Raw genomic sequence first — 16,558 nt, 5'->3', positions numbered from 1 at the left:
AGGAGTATTCTTTGAGCTGGATTTTAAACATACATGATTTAGGTCCAATTTTTGTTTTTAATTTGACCAAATGTATTTCTGCCTAAATTGTTTTGATGGGCATGCTCTGTTAAATGAGCTTTTTAGTTCATTAGCTTAAATAGATGCTTTTTAGTGGATATGTAACTGGGTGAATTCTCATAACTTTAAGGCATTCATTTTATGGGAAGCTAAATATTATTTGTACTTCGTTGCATTGATTTGAGCCTTCCTCTACTTTAGGAGAAGGATAGCTTCACTCCTGGCTTTATAGACCCTTAAATTAATGCTTTGGTGCTAATAAATACATAGTTGAGAAGTGATTATGCTTAACTCCTTTACTTGCTTGCTTTGTTTATGGAAGAATATCATAATCATTTCATGCTGTGAGATAATGTCATTTACCTTCCATATTTTAAAATCTTCTTGACTTGCCATACATGTATACTATATATATATTACATATTTACATATATTATTACATAATACATATATTCCATATTGAAAGGAAAATTATAATTAGAAGTGAAACTAGAAAATTCTACATAATTATAGAGTAATATTGTGTAATCCCAATGCTAGGATCATCCTGCTTCTAGTACCTGTGTGTAAAAGTCTAAGCTCCTTATCAGCAGGCCTGCAATTCTCAAAAGATTTGTGAATGTTCTGGTTATTTTTGATGCAGAATTCCTATGTCTGCTGAATTAGTTCTTTCAGATTGTTTTGCCACCATTTGTGTGCATGTTCCTTAGCTGATCCACACAGATACAGAACTTGGCCCCTTTCTGTGATTTTCATATACCAAAACAAAGAATCCCATTCACAGAAGGCCTTTGTGTGCAGAGCTGACATCACTAGAATTGAGGGTTAGGTAAATAACAACAGTTTGAGTATTAGAAATGCCTGTCTTAAAAGCTTCTCGGGCACCCCGCTGTCTTTTTTATCTCTGTATAAGAACTCATCTTAGCCATCTCTGGTTCCTCTTCTATCATTTCTTTTCATTCCTGTTTCTCATACTGCCTCTGGAATGCAGTACTCTTCTTTTTTGTTACATAGAGTGATTCATAACTTGCCATTCTTTATTCCATCCAACTCAGCTCCGGGACATCTTAAACTTAATATGTCCAGATCCACCAGTGTATTCAGTGGGTCAAAAGTGCCTTTTATTTACCAGTTTCCACTTCTTTATTAGGGAGTTACTATTTACTTGATAGTTATTTTCTTTCTGCATTTGGATTGGGGGTTCCTACTGTATCTTGTTCATGGTCTGCAGTTCTCAGCACATTCATGAGGAATGGCAAAGACTAGATGTTTCTTGGATAATTTTTATAATTATTTTAAAATATAAATTAATTTGTTGGTATCTACAGAAAAGTACACAATTCTTGAGAATGTAGTTTGATGAATTACCACCATATTCTGATACTAGTCAGTGTGGACAAGACTATGCTGAGGTAATACCAACCCTAAAATAGCAGTGACATGGAACAATAAAAGTTCATTACTTGCTCATGCTACATCCTTCCTATCTCAGAATGTCTGTGTCTGCTTAACAGCCCGCCTATACTTTGATCAAAACACCATGTGGTGGAGCATGCTCTACCTAGAACAGTGCCAGCCTTGGAGCAGAGGCAAAAACTTTGTTGGAGAAGTACTCCTGGCTCTTAGAGCTTTTTCCTCAGAAATGGCACATCTCACTTACGCTTCTGTTTTCACTGGACAAAGGAAATCACATGACCACTCTCATCTTTAATGTGGAGTGGAAGTATATCCTTCCTGAAGGATGTGCAGTGAATACTTTAAAGCAGCATTACAGTCTACCACAGTTCTAAAGATTTAAAAATGTTATTACTTTGGGACAAAATCAGTTTATTTAGTATCTTAAAAACTAACCAGATTTTTTGGCTTAAATAAAATATTTTTGTATCAAAATTGCTCCTGAATAACTACATCTTTTTGGTGGGATGGAAGAGAAGGAACCTTGCAGAGGAAAACAAATATTTTCCTTGTGATCCCTTCATAATACTGTTTTGTTTCTTTGAAGCAGTTCTTAGTATCCAATTTTTTTTCCCCCCACTAAACACTAGGAGGACATTTTGTGTTTTGTTCCCCACCAGATACCTAAATGCTAGCACGCTGCCTGGCACTTAACCTCTTTGTACCCTAGTTTCTCATGATAATAGTACATACCTCATAGGGCTGTTGTGTCAATTGAAATGTGTTTGTACACATAAAGTGCTTAGAACAATAACTGGTGCAAAGTAGGCACTCAACTAAAGAGGCAATTAGGATACAAAATAATAAGCATTACAACAGGGGTAGGAAGGCGTAGGAAACCTCTCCTAGGACTGAAACCCGAAAGACAGGGTAGGTGGGTTAAGGGATTGGAGGAAGAGGAGGAATATATTCTGTACAAAGGCTTCTGGGCAAAAGAGAACGTGGCTCTGATTCCCTGTATCCAAAGGAAAATGTAACGAACATAATTTCAAGAAACTTAGAAAATTAAGTATAAGTATTTCGTATGTGTTCTTATTCAAGTATTTGAAAACCTGCAGAAAAAAATCAGTCATTTTATTAAGTGGTGTCCATTTGATTTATCAGTTTTTGCTCTTCTGTAAATACATTTTTAGGCATACAAATGGTGCATTGAGGCAATGAAAGAAATCACAGTGGGCTTACCAGTCAAAGTCGTGGTGGATGTTTTAAGACAAGCTTCTAAGGTGAATATAATGGTAAAATTATTAAATGAATTGTAGGATTTAGCAAGCTTTAAAATTGTTTTAATTAACCTATTATCTAACAAATTAGGTGGACTCCATGGACTAAGAGGGTCCATTTTCTAAGTTTCTTTGCTCAGTTTTAGAAATAAGGTTTCTAAAACTGTCTCACATACAGACTTTGGCTAATTTTCTTGTGCTCAGAAAACCTGTGAAAAAATTCATTTTGATAAAGAACAGACCAAAGTATTATTTTGGTGCTATTCTGGCTTGGGTTTCTTAAACCTTTATAGCAACCTGAATTGCTGATGCCACAATTGTATGGGCTTTGGTCACTTTTCTTCTAAAGGGGCCTAGTATAAAATCTTTTAGTCATAGTATTGCAGTCTCACAGTATGACAGCTTTCTGTACTTGAACAGAATTGTGTGAACAATGCTTATTTTATTTTTTCCTCTAGTTTTTTCTTACTCTATAATAAATGCATTAACTCTTTGAGGCCAGTTACAAGTATTTAAAAATTGTGGCTTTGGTGTACTGAGTCTTAACAGCATTGATATACATTCCAAATAAGCCATTTTAGTACAGGTGAATAGCATAAGTATTTAGGTTAATGTCAGAGTTACAGAAGGGATATTAAAATGTTTGCAATGAATTTAAAACATTGGCTATACATTTAATATAAAGACAGTTAATATATGTGCAAGATTTATATTTCTGTATGCAAGTGATATTTGAGTTTCAAAACTACTGTTTATTTTGTGAATCAAAATATTTTAAGAGGCAGTAGAAACTCTTGAAGTTCAGTGTATTTAAAAATCATCAGATGAAAACTTCTAAGATAGTTGTAAGCCACTCTAAAACTGGACTATAAATAAGTACCTTAGAAAATAAAAATGGTGAACCCTCCACTGTTTTATTTTAATAATATGGAGGGACGAGAGTATACAAACTGTAAAATAACCATTATAACAGGTTTGTACTGGGCGTGGCTGCCAAAATTTTAAGCTTATAATTTCCCAGGATATGTACAGATTTGTTTATAATAGAATTTCAAGTACTTGGAAAGCAAGAAATTACAAGTAGAATACTTCTATTTTGGGAGCTGCTTTTCTTTTTGACCATTATAGTCTGAATATGTAAACTGTACTTATTTTAGCACACTAATTAACTATTTGAGAGTTATTTAACAGTTTTTCACTTTATCCTTAGGCTTGTGTTGTAAAACGTGAATTTAAGAAGGCAGAACAGTTAATTAAACATGCAGTGTATTTGGCACGGTAGGTGATTGTATGAAAAATAACATTTCAGATTGTCTTTCTCTACTTTATATTCTAATAGTTTTGTATCTTTTTATAGGGATCATTTTGGGTCCAAACACCCAAAATATTCTGATACTCTGCTAGATTATGGGTTCTACCTACTCAATGTAGATAATATCTGTCAGTCGGTTGCAATTTATCAGGTATGTTAATAGTGACACCTTTTTTCTTTCCATGTAAATTGACTGCTGACCTGTATTTGTTTGTAGTATATAAACCACTCTCTAAAAATAACTGAGTCTCTCCTTATATGACACACCACATTATTTTACTAAATAATACCCAGAAGGCTTAAAAGTTGATGTTTTAGGCATTAAAAAGAATCATCAAGCAAAGAGTTGTTAGGTTGTGGGTTCATATTTAAGAGTACTTTTCCATTTTTCCTTTGCCCAATGATGGCCTGTCTTTGTTGTTGACTTGACAACAAGTTGACTAGCTGTCTGTAATATCAAGGAGGGTTGACAGCAATTATTTTAGGCTTTTTTATCTTAGTTATTCTCAGGTAAATGATGTGTTATGCCATTGTCCTGGACACAGGTAACCTTGATGTTATAGTTCCTTTCCAAAGGACGACCTAAAGAAAAACACTGATTGTGATTCCCAAGACTTAATGATTTTTATTATTAAGCCATTGCCTTTTAAGTCACATTTAATCTTCAGAAAATCAGGCATTATAAGATGACCTTTGTGGTCTATTGTGATTTAAATATAGCAGAACTTTTCTTCAAAACTGATGGGATTGAGTATGTAGAATATATGTTAAAATTGCTGGGATGCTTAAATAAACTAGTTAGTGTTTTCTAAGGATTTACGGTATTATCAGTTATATTCATGACTCTTTCAGGCAGCCCTTGACATTCGGCAGTCAGTGTTCGGTGGCAAAAATATCCATGTGGCAACAGCCCATGAAGACTTGGCTTATTCTTCTTACGTTCACCAGTATAGCTCTGGGAAGTTTGACAATGCATTGTAAGTTCCATGTTCCTCTTTAGTGAGGGATTAAATGCGGTTGCTATTGTTTTATTTTGTTTTTCCTGATATAATAATATTAATGTACTTTGTGGATTAAATTTGTCTTCCTGAACCTTTGAACAAGATGCCTAAAATGTTCTTGAAGTCTTAAAACCATACCATTTTATAAACCATTCATTTAAATCTCATGTGGTATAGTACTGAGATTTGTTTATCTTCATAGTATAGAATATAACGTCTTTTGAATATTCCCTTCAATAGTTTTTCTTTGAGTAATACAGTACCCTCTGGTTTAATGGCAGACCTAATCTAAAAAATTCTTGCTCAAAACCTGTAGAAATACTGAATAAAATATAACAGTCTTCTTTTTAAATGCATAACTGAGCTTGCAAGAGAGAGAAGAAATCCCCAAGAACCAGTAATGGACTAAAGTCCCAAAGGGAAGGCATGAAAGTTTCTGTAACCTTAACTTGAACAACTTAGGCTTAAGAGAAAAGGCATTTAGCCTACAAGCAGCTGCGAGTTAGAACTAGAACCCTCATATGAAGCCAAGACACAGGCTACACCCTCAAGAGACAGGTAAACTAGGGGAAAAAAAGCATCTGACCACTGTCAAGAGAGATGACAAGGAAACCTGTCCATCTCAGGCTGGGCTCTCAGTTGAGCAAAAAAGGAGCCTCATGGGAATTTACAGCTGTAGACCTTTACTGTTCTTGTGCTTGGACATCATGCTAGCAGGAACCCCCAAACTAAGCACATTAAAAAGCACTTTGGGATGACTAGTTTTCCTGGGATGCCTTTCCAGTGAAAATACAAAACTCTTGGAAATAGTTAACCTTGAACCCAAACCATACAGACTTCCCATAGATTCAGCTCTACTTAAAATGAACTTACCATAAAAAATTTAAAAATAAGTAAGTAAATACTGCCTGCATGAATGATAGCCAGCAGACATAATGAACAGGATTAGAACCCTAAGAATGTCAGTTAACAGACCCTTTTGGTTGATACTTTAAGTATTCTTAAATTATTAAAGCTATAAAATGAATTAGCAAGCTGTGGCCTGCAGATGAGGTTTATTGGGACATAGCAATGCTTATTTACTGTGTAGCTGCTTTCATTCTACAGCACATTCTTGACTAGTTAGGACAGTGTGTGGCCCACACAACTTAAAACATTTACTGTCTGGTCCTTTATAGAAAAAACTTACAGACTCTGACATAAAAGAAGGCATCAGTCATATTTCAGAGGGAAAAATTTTAAAGGCAGATTTAAAAATAAACACATGCTTCAACATGGATAAACCCTGGAAACAATGTGCTAGGGGAAAGAAGCCAGTCATAAAGGACCACACACTGTATGATTCCATTTATATGGAATGTCCAGAATAGGCAGATCCATAGAAACAAAGTAAATTGGTGTTGGGGGCAGGGGAGTTGGAGGAAAATGGGTAGTGGCTGATAATAGGTACAGGGTTTCTTTTTGGGATCATGAAAATATTCTGAAATTGATTGTGGTGATGCGTACATAACTCTGAATATAAATATACTAAAAACCATTGAATTGTACACTTTAAATGGGTGAATTGTTTGGTATGAAATACATCTTAGTAAGAGCTGTTATAAAATATAAAAGCTAGAATTGGAAAATAGTTGTTGACTTTAAAACTCAGTAAATAAGTTAAACGGCAGATTAAAAAAGAACTAAAGAGACAATTAGTGAACTGGAAGACAGATCTGAGAAAACCTAATGATTACCTGGAAGATGGGGCTATAGAAGGCTTGGAGTTGTTTGAGAGGAATTGGCAGATAGCTCACCTTCTTTTTGGTGAGATGGGCCATAAACAAATAACTAAACCCATCAGGTGAGAATACATGCTTCAAAGAACAATAAAGTAAGCTAAGAGTTTAGAGGGTGATGGTAGATATTTTGGCAACTTCTGTATAGGTTATAAAGGCTTTTCAGTGAAGAGTGAGCCGTGTAGGTATTCAGGGGAAGAGCATTACAGAGAGACAGTAAAGCAAATAATGTAAGAGTCCTAAGTGAAGACATTCTTTGCATGTTCAGAAAACAGATCTGTGTGGCTGGAGGAGGGGAAAGGGGATTGTTTCTGAGAATTGTAGGAGTTTAGGTCAGAGATGTAACCCAGTGAAAGATTACCTTAAGTCCTGTAAGCTGTAATAACAACTTCACAGTTAATTCTGAGGATGATTGGAATCCATTGCATGTTGAAAGTTCAGTTCACAATAGATTGGAAATTGAAAGCAAACAAAAAACTGGCCCTTTACCACAGATAGTTTTAGAAATTCTACCAGTATTATAAATGGTGATTTTTTTTTAATGCTTATATTATTTGTAACTAAACAGAAATGCCAGAATGTATCTATCTGTATTGCAGATTTCATGCAGAAAGAGCTATTGGTATCATTACCCACATCCTCCCTGAAGATCATCTTCTTTTGGCTTCTTCAAAGAGGGTGAAAGGTACCCTTTGTAATCTAGTCTGTATATATATATATATATATATATATATACACACACATATGTAATACACACACACACACACATATTTAGATTTCTTTAGCTGTCAGTTATAATAGATATCTGTAGTTTCTGATGTTTTTTAATTGTTGATAATATGAAAATAGGGATACTTGTTTCCTCAGGGGTAGTAGCATAGGATTATAGACTGTATCTACACATTACAAAAGTAGCCAATTCACTGATCTAAAGAACTTGCAACTCTGCTTAAGAATTTCCTGTGTTTCACAATGAAAGGTTGTTCACTTTTCTTATATAACTTTGTTAATAAACCAGAATATCTTCTGTTACTTTCTCTCTCCTTTCCCTGTCTTCTCTCTTTCTTTCACGTATCATTCATTTCTTTTGAGGGGAAGATGGAACAACAGCACACATGGTTTTTGCACAGTAATGTGAATAGCAAACTGAAGATAGGTTTTGCACACACCTTCAGCTCTATAGAGCAGGATTCTGAAACTCAGCTTCATAGCAGGTTACCCTTAATGTTGTAAGGTTCCTACCAAATGCCATTTCCTTCTTTGTTTTAACTTTTGTTCTAATCACTATCAAGGCTTTTTCATTTGAGGTATTTATTTTTCAGTGTGATTGGGTCTTCCATATGTTAATTCCATGCATGAGGTTTACTTTTGCTGGACCTTGATTCTGGAAGTCAGGTTCCTTGCCTCTAGGTTTGCATTTTTAAGGCTATAAAAGTAACACATGATTAATGTTGAAAACTAAAGGTGAGATAAAAAAGAGAAAAAAATAAAGTCACTTGAAATCCCACCAATACAGAATCAACATTTTAATAAATATTTTTTAGACTTTTCTTTCTTCAAATAATTAAATGAATGAATTTTTTTTTAGCTTTATAATCAGCTTTTTTCACTTAATATATGAATGAACATTTTTTACATGTCAATACATGTAGGTATATATCCTTTTTCTAATGATTTAACCTCACTTCTATTAGTGGACCTTTGTATGGTTTTTAACCTTTTGTTCTTTAAAAAATGCTACAGTGAACAAAATCTCTTTTACTTTTGTGCTCATGGACAATCATCCTAGAAATAAAATTAGTTAAAGAATATTTTTAAGAATTTAAGTGGAATTTGAAAGTCTTGAGTATGACTTTGAAATAGAACTGTCTTTGGTTGGTCAAGTGAGTAGAAAGAAACCATTTTTTTTCATTCTATTTGGTTATAGGTTATATTTTATAAAGTATAGTTTCAAATTTTCAACAGTGCTTAAGTATCCTTGGTACAGTTTCATAATTTTAAAAAAATTTGCCTTCTTCCTTTCTTACATTTGCTTGAAGACAACAAATTCACATCAGTGAAATTGTCTAGTAAAATAGAAATTCTGCAGAATAATTTGATGTATAACATTGTTTTTCTTAAATTTGAAATTCATTATACTATGCAAAATAGAATGATTCCTTTGTATTTTTTAAAGTAGAATGCTTTTATCTTTACCAGTTCTAAACCATAGCCATATATAAATATGTACTACAGACATGTATAGAATATAAGTATAAATTATATGCTCTAATTAGCTTTGATAGATGATTTGGAAGTGCACTAATTTTATTGCTTTCTTATTCAGCACTTATTTTAGAGGAGATTGCAATTGACTGTCATAATAAAGAAACTGAACAGAGGCTGCTTCAAGAAGCTCATGATTTGCACCTGTCTTCACTTCAACTAGCTAAAAAAGCTTTTGGGGAATTTAATGTACAGACTGCAAAACACTATGGAAACCTTGGAAGACTTTATCAGTCAATGAGAAAGTTTAAGGTAGAAGCATGTTTTACTATATTTTTCTCTAAATAGTTTTAGGCAATCTTAAATTGTAAATAAATCTTAAATAATACATCTTCAGTAATCTTAAATAATAAAGTATACATTTATTATACTCTATCTTATTCTGTAGGAAAACTGGGAAAATAGCTAATATAAAACAAAATAGTTAAAATGTAAGTAAAATTAAGAAATCCAGACTGTGGGAAAAACAGATATCAAACCATAAAGACTAACACAGTTACTATAGTTAGACTTAAAACATAACCCCTTAATTAATTAATTAACTTAGCAGAATGCCTGGCACATAGTGGGTATGCAAGAAATGTCAGATATTGCAGGTATTATTAATTGTAATGATAAAAATGTACCAAATTAGTTCTCTCTTAGAATTCTGGTTTATGAATTCTTGGTATTGTCCATTTTAGGATCGGAATAGGAAAGGATGAGAGTCACTGCCTAAGACATTCATTCTTACCTGAAAAATCAATCTGTATATCCCTCAAATAACCTGAGTTTAGTTTATTGGAGTAGAAATTATCAAAACTGCAAAAAATAAAGTGTACTCCTGTGTAAATGAACATACTATAGGATGGAGTTTTTAAAGGAGGTTCAGTTAAATTTTGGAGCGTGTTCACTGAAAGAAATAGTTTTCATTTTAGAATGTTTTGATGTTAATTTCTTCTCACAATTTTGTATCAGCCCAACAAGTTTTCTCTTATCATTTCTGGCATAGGACACCATTACTGTTACCGTTTTATGTGCATAGTTTTCCAAACCCTTAGTCATCTTTTGGAATAGTATAGTATGTTCTCTGATATGATTACCTTATGCCATCCATAAGATAGCTGTAGCATTTAGAAGACCCTTGCTTATTGGGTAAGAATTGTTGAAATAAGAAACAGTATGATCCAATGGTTAATACAGCTTAATTATTTTGCAGGAAGCTGAAGAAATGCACATCAAAGCAATTCAGATTAAAGAACAACTTCTTGGTCAAGAAGATTATGAAGTAGCCCTTTCAGTGGGACATCTGGCTTCTTTATATAATTATGACATGAATCAGTTTGAAAATGCCGAAAAACTTTATTTGCGATCTATAGCAATTGGTATGTTATTTTAAAATTATCCTAGTCATTTGATTAGAGATCATCATCTCAGCATGTCTTTTCTATTATTGGAGGTGCTGTCATTCTTTACTTTTAGATCTCTTCAAATCAGTCCCTTCAAACTGTAAAATTTCATAATTTTATGCTTTAGATAAGAGAAAAATATTTTTAAAGTCTTAAGAGATAGCTTATGGATATGGCCGAGTTGGGAGGAGTGCTGATACAAGAATTGAATCTCTTTCAAGGGAATAAAACCAAGCCACCCTATTTAAAGTATTGATCTTGTATTGCCTTGTAAAAACCTGTTGTTATTTCATTATTTGAGCTTGCTTTCTTTTTTTTACTTTGGTTATTTCAGGGAAGAAACTTTTTGGTGAAGGCTATAGTGGACTAGAATATGACTACCGAGGTCTCATTAAACTTTACAACTCCATTGGAAATTACGAGAAAGTGTTTGAATATCACAATGTTCTGTCTAACTGGAACCGGTTGCGAGATCGGCAGTATTCAGTGACCGATGCTCTTGAAGATGTCAGCACCAGCCCCCAGTCCACTGAAGAAGTGGTACAGTCCTTCCTGATTTCTCAGAATGTTGAAGGACCGAGCTACTGAGGGAGGACCTCAGTTAACTAATTTACCTTTTCCCAGATTCCAGGGAATTCATACTGTGAAATCAAAACCATGTTGTTTTTTGGGGCTGGAATTTGCATTGAAACACTGGTCCAGTCCATTGACCCTATTTGGGTGATCCCTATCTTGCAGAGTCTCTGTAGGAATAAGCATATATTCAGTTATATTTAGCATGTACCGCATGTATAAGTAGTCTGGCCCATACTTTCAACCTAGTAGAACAATAAGAAATGTTTTGTTTTTTCTTTTTAAAAAATAACTAATTTTGCAGAAAGTCTGAAAGGAAAAAAAACCCTAAATAAAACTATTTAAGAGTTTAAAAGAGTTGCATTCTTATTATGTAAGGATGATTTTAACAACTTTTTAACATATAATTCTTCCTTGTGGAGGTATTCAATACTGTACTGTAAAGAAATTTTAATGGGGAAAATCTTTATATGCAGTATAGAAAAGTTAACTCAAATACCAATAGAAGAGGGACATTCTGGCTTAGGTTTGGCTGCCTTACCCAGAGAAGTGGATATAAGCCCCCCAGAGCGCTATTACAAGGGAAGGACTGTCAGATTCATCTGAATTGGACCAGTGTTGATCTGTAAGTAGTAGAAAAGCTGATAGACCAGCAGTTGCCATTTTAACTCTTTGGCTAACTCTCTGGTTGTGTTTTGTTTTTGTTTTTGTTTTTTGTTTTTGGTACAACAGTGCAAGATGCTCAGATAGTGTTTGCTAGCAGGACCAGGAAGATCTAAAAGGACCAGTCTAATGTAGAAAGGGGTTGTTTGGACCAGAGGCTTTAGGTTATTATTTTAGCCCCTGCATATACTTTTATCAGTAAAATGATTGCATTTAGATGTATAATGAAAAGTGGTAATGCAAAATTTATATTCATTTAATAGACACCAAACTAGAGAAAGTTTGCAATTTTAGTGGCATAGCTTTAGTAAAGGTACACAGATGGCAGTGTCATAAGCAAGTCTACAAATACTGCCACATCCATCCCCCTCATTTTAAATATTACCCTAGTAATGCAATTTGCAACTATTTTGGTTAAGAGTCATGAAATAACTCACATATTGTTTGTGGGGATTAATGTAAAAATGAATGCCCAAAATAAGCAAGTCTTCTTAGAAATTCTTCATTTTTATGATAAAAACTAGTACAGCTAGGTAATGTTTATTTGAAATTCAAGAGTCAAATGCAAAGATCCCCTAATGATATATCTATTTCATAAATCTCTTTATTGGGTTTTGGTTTGTTTTTTTTTAAGCCAGTCAGTTTATTTAATGTTGAGGTATTAATTCAAATTTGAGAAGTTGTGACATGTAGCAGTCCAAGAAACAAAAAAGGTCTTTTGCTGTTACCTCAGTTCTTATTATAGTGGCCTAGTTGGTGCCTCTATAGTTAAGAATCAAGGTTTTCCCCCCTATTTTCAGGGGTTCATGACTCACCTGTTAGAGCTATTGCTCCTGGCTAATGCTTGGAGTAGTCTATGGGTGTGAATGGATGTTTGTTGAATTTTGGTTTTCTTTTAACATGCATGTTAGGGTCAGAGGGTGAAAAAGTCTAAACTGAACACCACATTGAATGCAGAAAAAGTAATTGGAAATTTCAGACAAACTTGATTTTCAACACTTTTTTGAACTTCCCAAATATAACCTTGTCTAAAGCTTATTTGCTGTCTTGTTAGTTGAGTCAGTATTTTTAAGTCCCCAATGTGGGATTGACTGGGGTATGTACCTAAAGAGATGAAGCAAGCCCAAAGCCTAAGATTATAACCATGCGATTTCAAAACCTGAATTTATTCCTCAAACAGAATTACTTTCTTTTTAATTTAGCAGAAAATACATTGGCATACATGCACCTCTCCCTACCAGTTAACTGCAGTCTAATGCCAAGGGGCACCTCTTTATTAAATTACCAAATAGTCTGTGTGACCAAGGACTAATATTTTTTAAGTTACGCAGCTCTATCCTTATGGGTCTATATACTTAATACCTCCAAAGATGTTTTCAGGATAGGCTTTTGTGTACTTTTGTTGGTCATTTAGAGTCCTGTGGTATGTTTGTGGAATAGGAATGTCATGGTAAATTGTTTTTCAATAAATATTTTGAAACATGTTTGTTTCCATATGAAGTTTTTTTTTAACCTATATTTTTTGGTTTTGTGCACATATATAGCATTTCTAGGATAAAAATCAAGCAAATGACTTAAGGCCTAATCCTCTCTATTCAGTTTGAACTGAACATAGCTCTTACTAAGTGATAAAGTAACATGGTATTTAGAAGCCTAGGATTACAGGGTGATAATGTTAAGTGGCAGCCAGTTTTTCTAAAAAAAAAAATCACTATTGATAGTCTCCCCTTATTGCTATTGCTTTAAGGTAGTATTCTGTAAATCCATATACTTTAATTTAATGCAAATGCTCTAGGTTGAGAAAAGAGATTGCCAGTTTCTGTTAGTGATGTAACTTAATATGCTATTATTTGTGGTTCTAATGAAGAATAATACCTTAATAATTTTAAGTGTGGAAGATTTGTCCTTTTCATAGAGATGTTTAAAATACATTAGAGAGGTGAATGTCACCATGATTTATGGTGTGTGTTTTTTTTTTAATCTTGAAGAATAAAATTTACCTCACAACAAATAACCAGTAGCTTGCACAAACTTTTCACATGTGGTGGAGTTGTGTGTAGGAAGCCTAGACTAACTTAAAGATTTTTCTCACAGTGCAGCAAAATAGTGTTAAATAAAGGGGCCTTTGGTCACACATCCTTCCCTGACTTTGGTTTCTTCTCTTACCCAGTCTTTTTCCTAAAGTTTGGTGCTACTCAAGTTGGGTGCAGCAGGGAGCTCTGTGACACTCACGTGCCACACAGGTGGTCAGTCACTCCTGCATTCATTTTAATAGAGCCAACTGGGTTTTTTAAACTAATTTTTATGGGTCCCCAAATGACTTTGCCCATGCATTGTGACCCTTATTAGCATCAAAGGTTTTGTCTCTGCTTGGTAAAAATTAACTCACTGTTGCTTTATAGTAATCCCTGTGCAATTATGCTTTCTTTCATTTTTGAAAATAAAAGATTTGACAAAGACCTTCGTTCCTAGCCTGTTTTGAGAACAGTTCATAATATTGTGAAAAGTAAGTACAGAGGTTGCAATCTTAAAAATAATGAGAGTGCCACTTGACTGCTCTTTATAGTGCAAACAATGCTGAACAGTAAACACATGCCTAAAATGTGATTTACTTAGTCCATATTTTACAAATTGAAAGAGATTTGCTAAGTAGCAGGTATTGTTAACCACCACTCGGTTTCATTTTTTCCCCAGAATTTGTAACCTTGCTGCTTCCAACATGTTTTTTTTCTGGGTGGCAAAGTTACTACTGGTAAAATGAATATTTATAAGTACAGACATTTTTAAGAGTTTTATTCTTGCTTTAAAATATATATATATATTTCACCTCTTGGCTTTTTGGAGGACTTCTGTTCTTGCTAGGATATTCTTTCTTTTTCTTTTCCTTAAATCTGACATTTGGATTAACCTCCAGCTTGTACACTAATAGTTGTATTGTCCATAAATCTCAGGAATGTTTTAGGCATAAAACTGGTTTTACCCTGTTGGTGATCTGAAGGAGTGTGCTTTAGGATTTATGAAATAATACTATTCTTTCATCGCAATTCTAGGTATCTATAGCATGAGTGGCCTTAGTGAGTTTGTTGAAGTGCACATTTTTTTCAAAAGTAAAATTTAAGATTAAAAATATACGCTATATATAGATATCTAGAAAACTCAGTTTGTGGTACACAAGTGTTGGATCACTAAATAACTGTTGCAGGTACCATGTGTGTAACATTACTCATTTATGGAAAGATATGTTGTCATGGTAACTAAAACTTTTCAGTTTAATTTTACTTTTATGATGTGAACGAATGCTACATTTTATTAAATATTACCAGGTCAGTACTATTTTTGTACTTTATTAAGCAACAGGGGATTTTAGTTTAATAGACTCAAAATAAAAAGCTCTTAATAAAACAAAGCAAACAGTTCTTTACATGAAAATCCCCACTAATAGTGCCACAGTAATTTATATAGCTATAATCTAAGGTCACTGATAGATTTTTTTAAGACAGTTCTTGATTGTGTCAGAATGACCTTTCGTATCATTCATATCACAAACTTGTAGTGCCCACCATTATTTGTAACCATTAAATCATACTAAGTATGTTTGTAACCAGCATTGTGATATATTCTGTACTTGTATTGCTAAAAATGAGTCATTGACCTAATAAATACAGTGTTCCTGCATTCCTGGTGTATCTGTTTCCAATTTAGTGTGACCAGCTGGGATTATTTAAACATTGCAGACTTTTTATTAAAGAACAGTATAGGAGAATCTGTTGGAACAAGAACAGAAGTACTCTTGTTCAGGAAAGGTTAAGATGGCAGAGGAAGTACACTTAACAACATTGGGAGGCGGTACTCATGAAAATATTTCGGAAAAGACAAAGTACTGCATTACTGCAAGGGACTTTGCAGTCTATATTATAAAGTAACTACACCATTCTCTTCCCTAGTCTTCTGACTCTAAAAGGCCGCAAATGGGTGATGATACCTGGTGAAGTTCTGCTGGCAATGGCACAGAAAACTCTGGGTTTGGCCCAGCTCCACCTCTGCCTCTCAACAGTAGGAATTTGAGATAAGTCATTAGAAGCATCTTTGTTTTTCATTTCCTCACAGGAATAGGGTCAAATGAGGTCTTTTAAAAGTCCACCATGAAACAGCATGAATCTTAAACAGTTTAAGGTTTCAGTTAAAACAGTTTACAGAAAATGAAACCGAATTTTAAAAGATTATTAAAAAAGTTAACATTTAGACAAAACTATGTTCACTTGGAATAGCATTGGCTTCATCACCTGCCACCTTGAGTGACACTGAGTTTTCAGATTTTTTTCCTTTTACAGCTCCATGACTTAGAACATGCTGTTCCCTCCTTTGTATGAAATGTGATTTCTAAAGTTTTATTCATCTGTCAAGCTCAAAAGTCAAAAAGCCTTCCCTTAAAGGTTGAGTTGCCTCTTAGTACTTAAGCAGCATTTTATTTAAAGCTCTGCTAAAGCTATTACCATTTGATCATATTGCTTACCAGATTTAAGCCATTTCCAACTCATAAATTTTGCTGATTTGTGCATTTAACAAATTTAACCTGTTTATTCTGTAACACCACTGTGTTAGCAAACCACACCCATTTGCTTTATACATTTATTTTTATAGTTTGAAAATTTAAGATAAACTCCCCACATTTGAATGGCTATTATTAAAACAAGTGTTGGCAAGGATGTAGAGAAATTGAAGCCCTTGTACATCATGGGTGGATATATAAAATAGTGCCTCTGCTAAGGAAAATAGTAAGGTGGTCCTCAAAAAATTAAAAACAGAATTGCCATATGATCCAGCAGTCCCTCTTCTGGGTATA

General features: G+C 33.9%; 1 protein-coding gene across 1 annotated transcript in view; it reads left to right on the top strand.

The window, feature by feature from the left end:
• APPBP2 (amyloid beta precursor protein binding protein 2) overlaps positions 1 to 15,390 on the top strand; it is a 64,574-nt gene extending 49,184 nt beyond the window's left edge. Inside the window, exons 6-13 of the mRNA XM_036911111.2 lie at positions 2,649 to 2,738; positions 3,946 to 4,013; positions 4,093 to 4,198; positions 4,900 to 5,024; positions 7,426 to 7,511; positions 9,153 to 9,343; positions 10,290 to 10,455; positions 10,814 to 15,390. Of these exons, the coding sequence (XP_036767006.1) occupies positions 2,649 to 2,738; positions 3,946 to 4,013; positions 4,093 to 4,198; positions 4,900 to 5,024; positions 7,426 to 7,511; positions 9,153 to 9,343; positions 10,290 to 10,455; positions 10,814 to 11,067 (1,086 nt within the window). The 3' untranslated portion in view covers positions 11,068 to 15,390. The remainder of the gene's footprint in view (positions 1 to 2,648; positions 2,739 to 3,945; positions 4,014 to 4,092; positions 4,199 to 4,899; positions 5,025 to 7,425; positions 7,512 to 9,152; positions 9,344 to 10,289; positions 10,456 to 10,813) is intronic.
• The last annotated feature ends 1,168 nt before the right edge of the window (positions 15,391 to 16,558 follow it).

The sequence above is a fragment of the Manis pentadactyla genome, chromosome 4 (genome assembly GCF_030020395.1).
Source record: "Manis pentadactyla isolate mManPen7 chromosome 4, mManPen7.hap1, whole genome shotgun sequence".
NCBI classification, from domain to species: Eukaryota; Metazoa; Chordata; class Mammalia; order Pholidota; family Manidae; genus Manis; species Manis pentadactyla.
The sequence above is the reverse complement of the archived record's forward strand: the minus strand, read 5'-3'. Positions and strand labels throughout refer to the sequence as shown.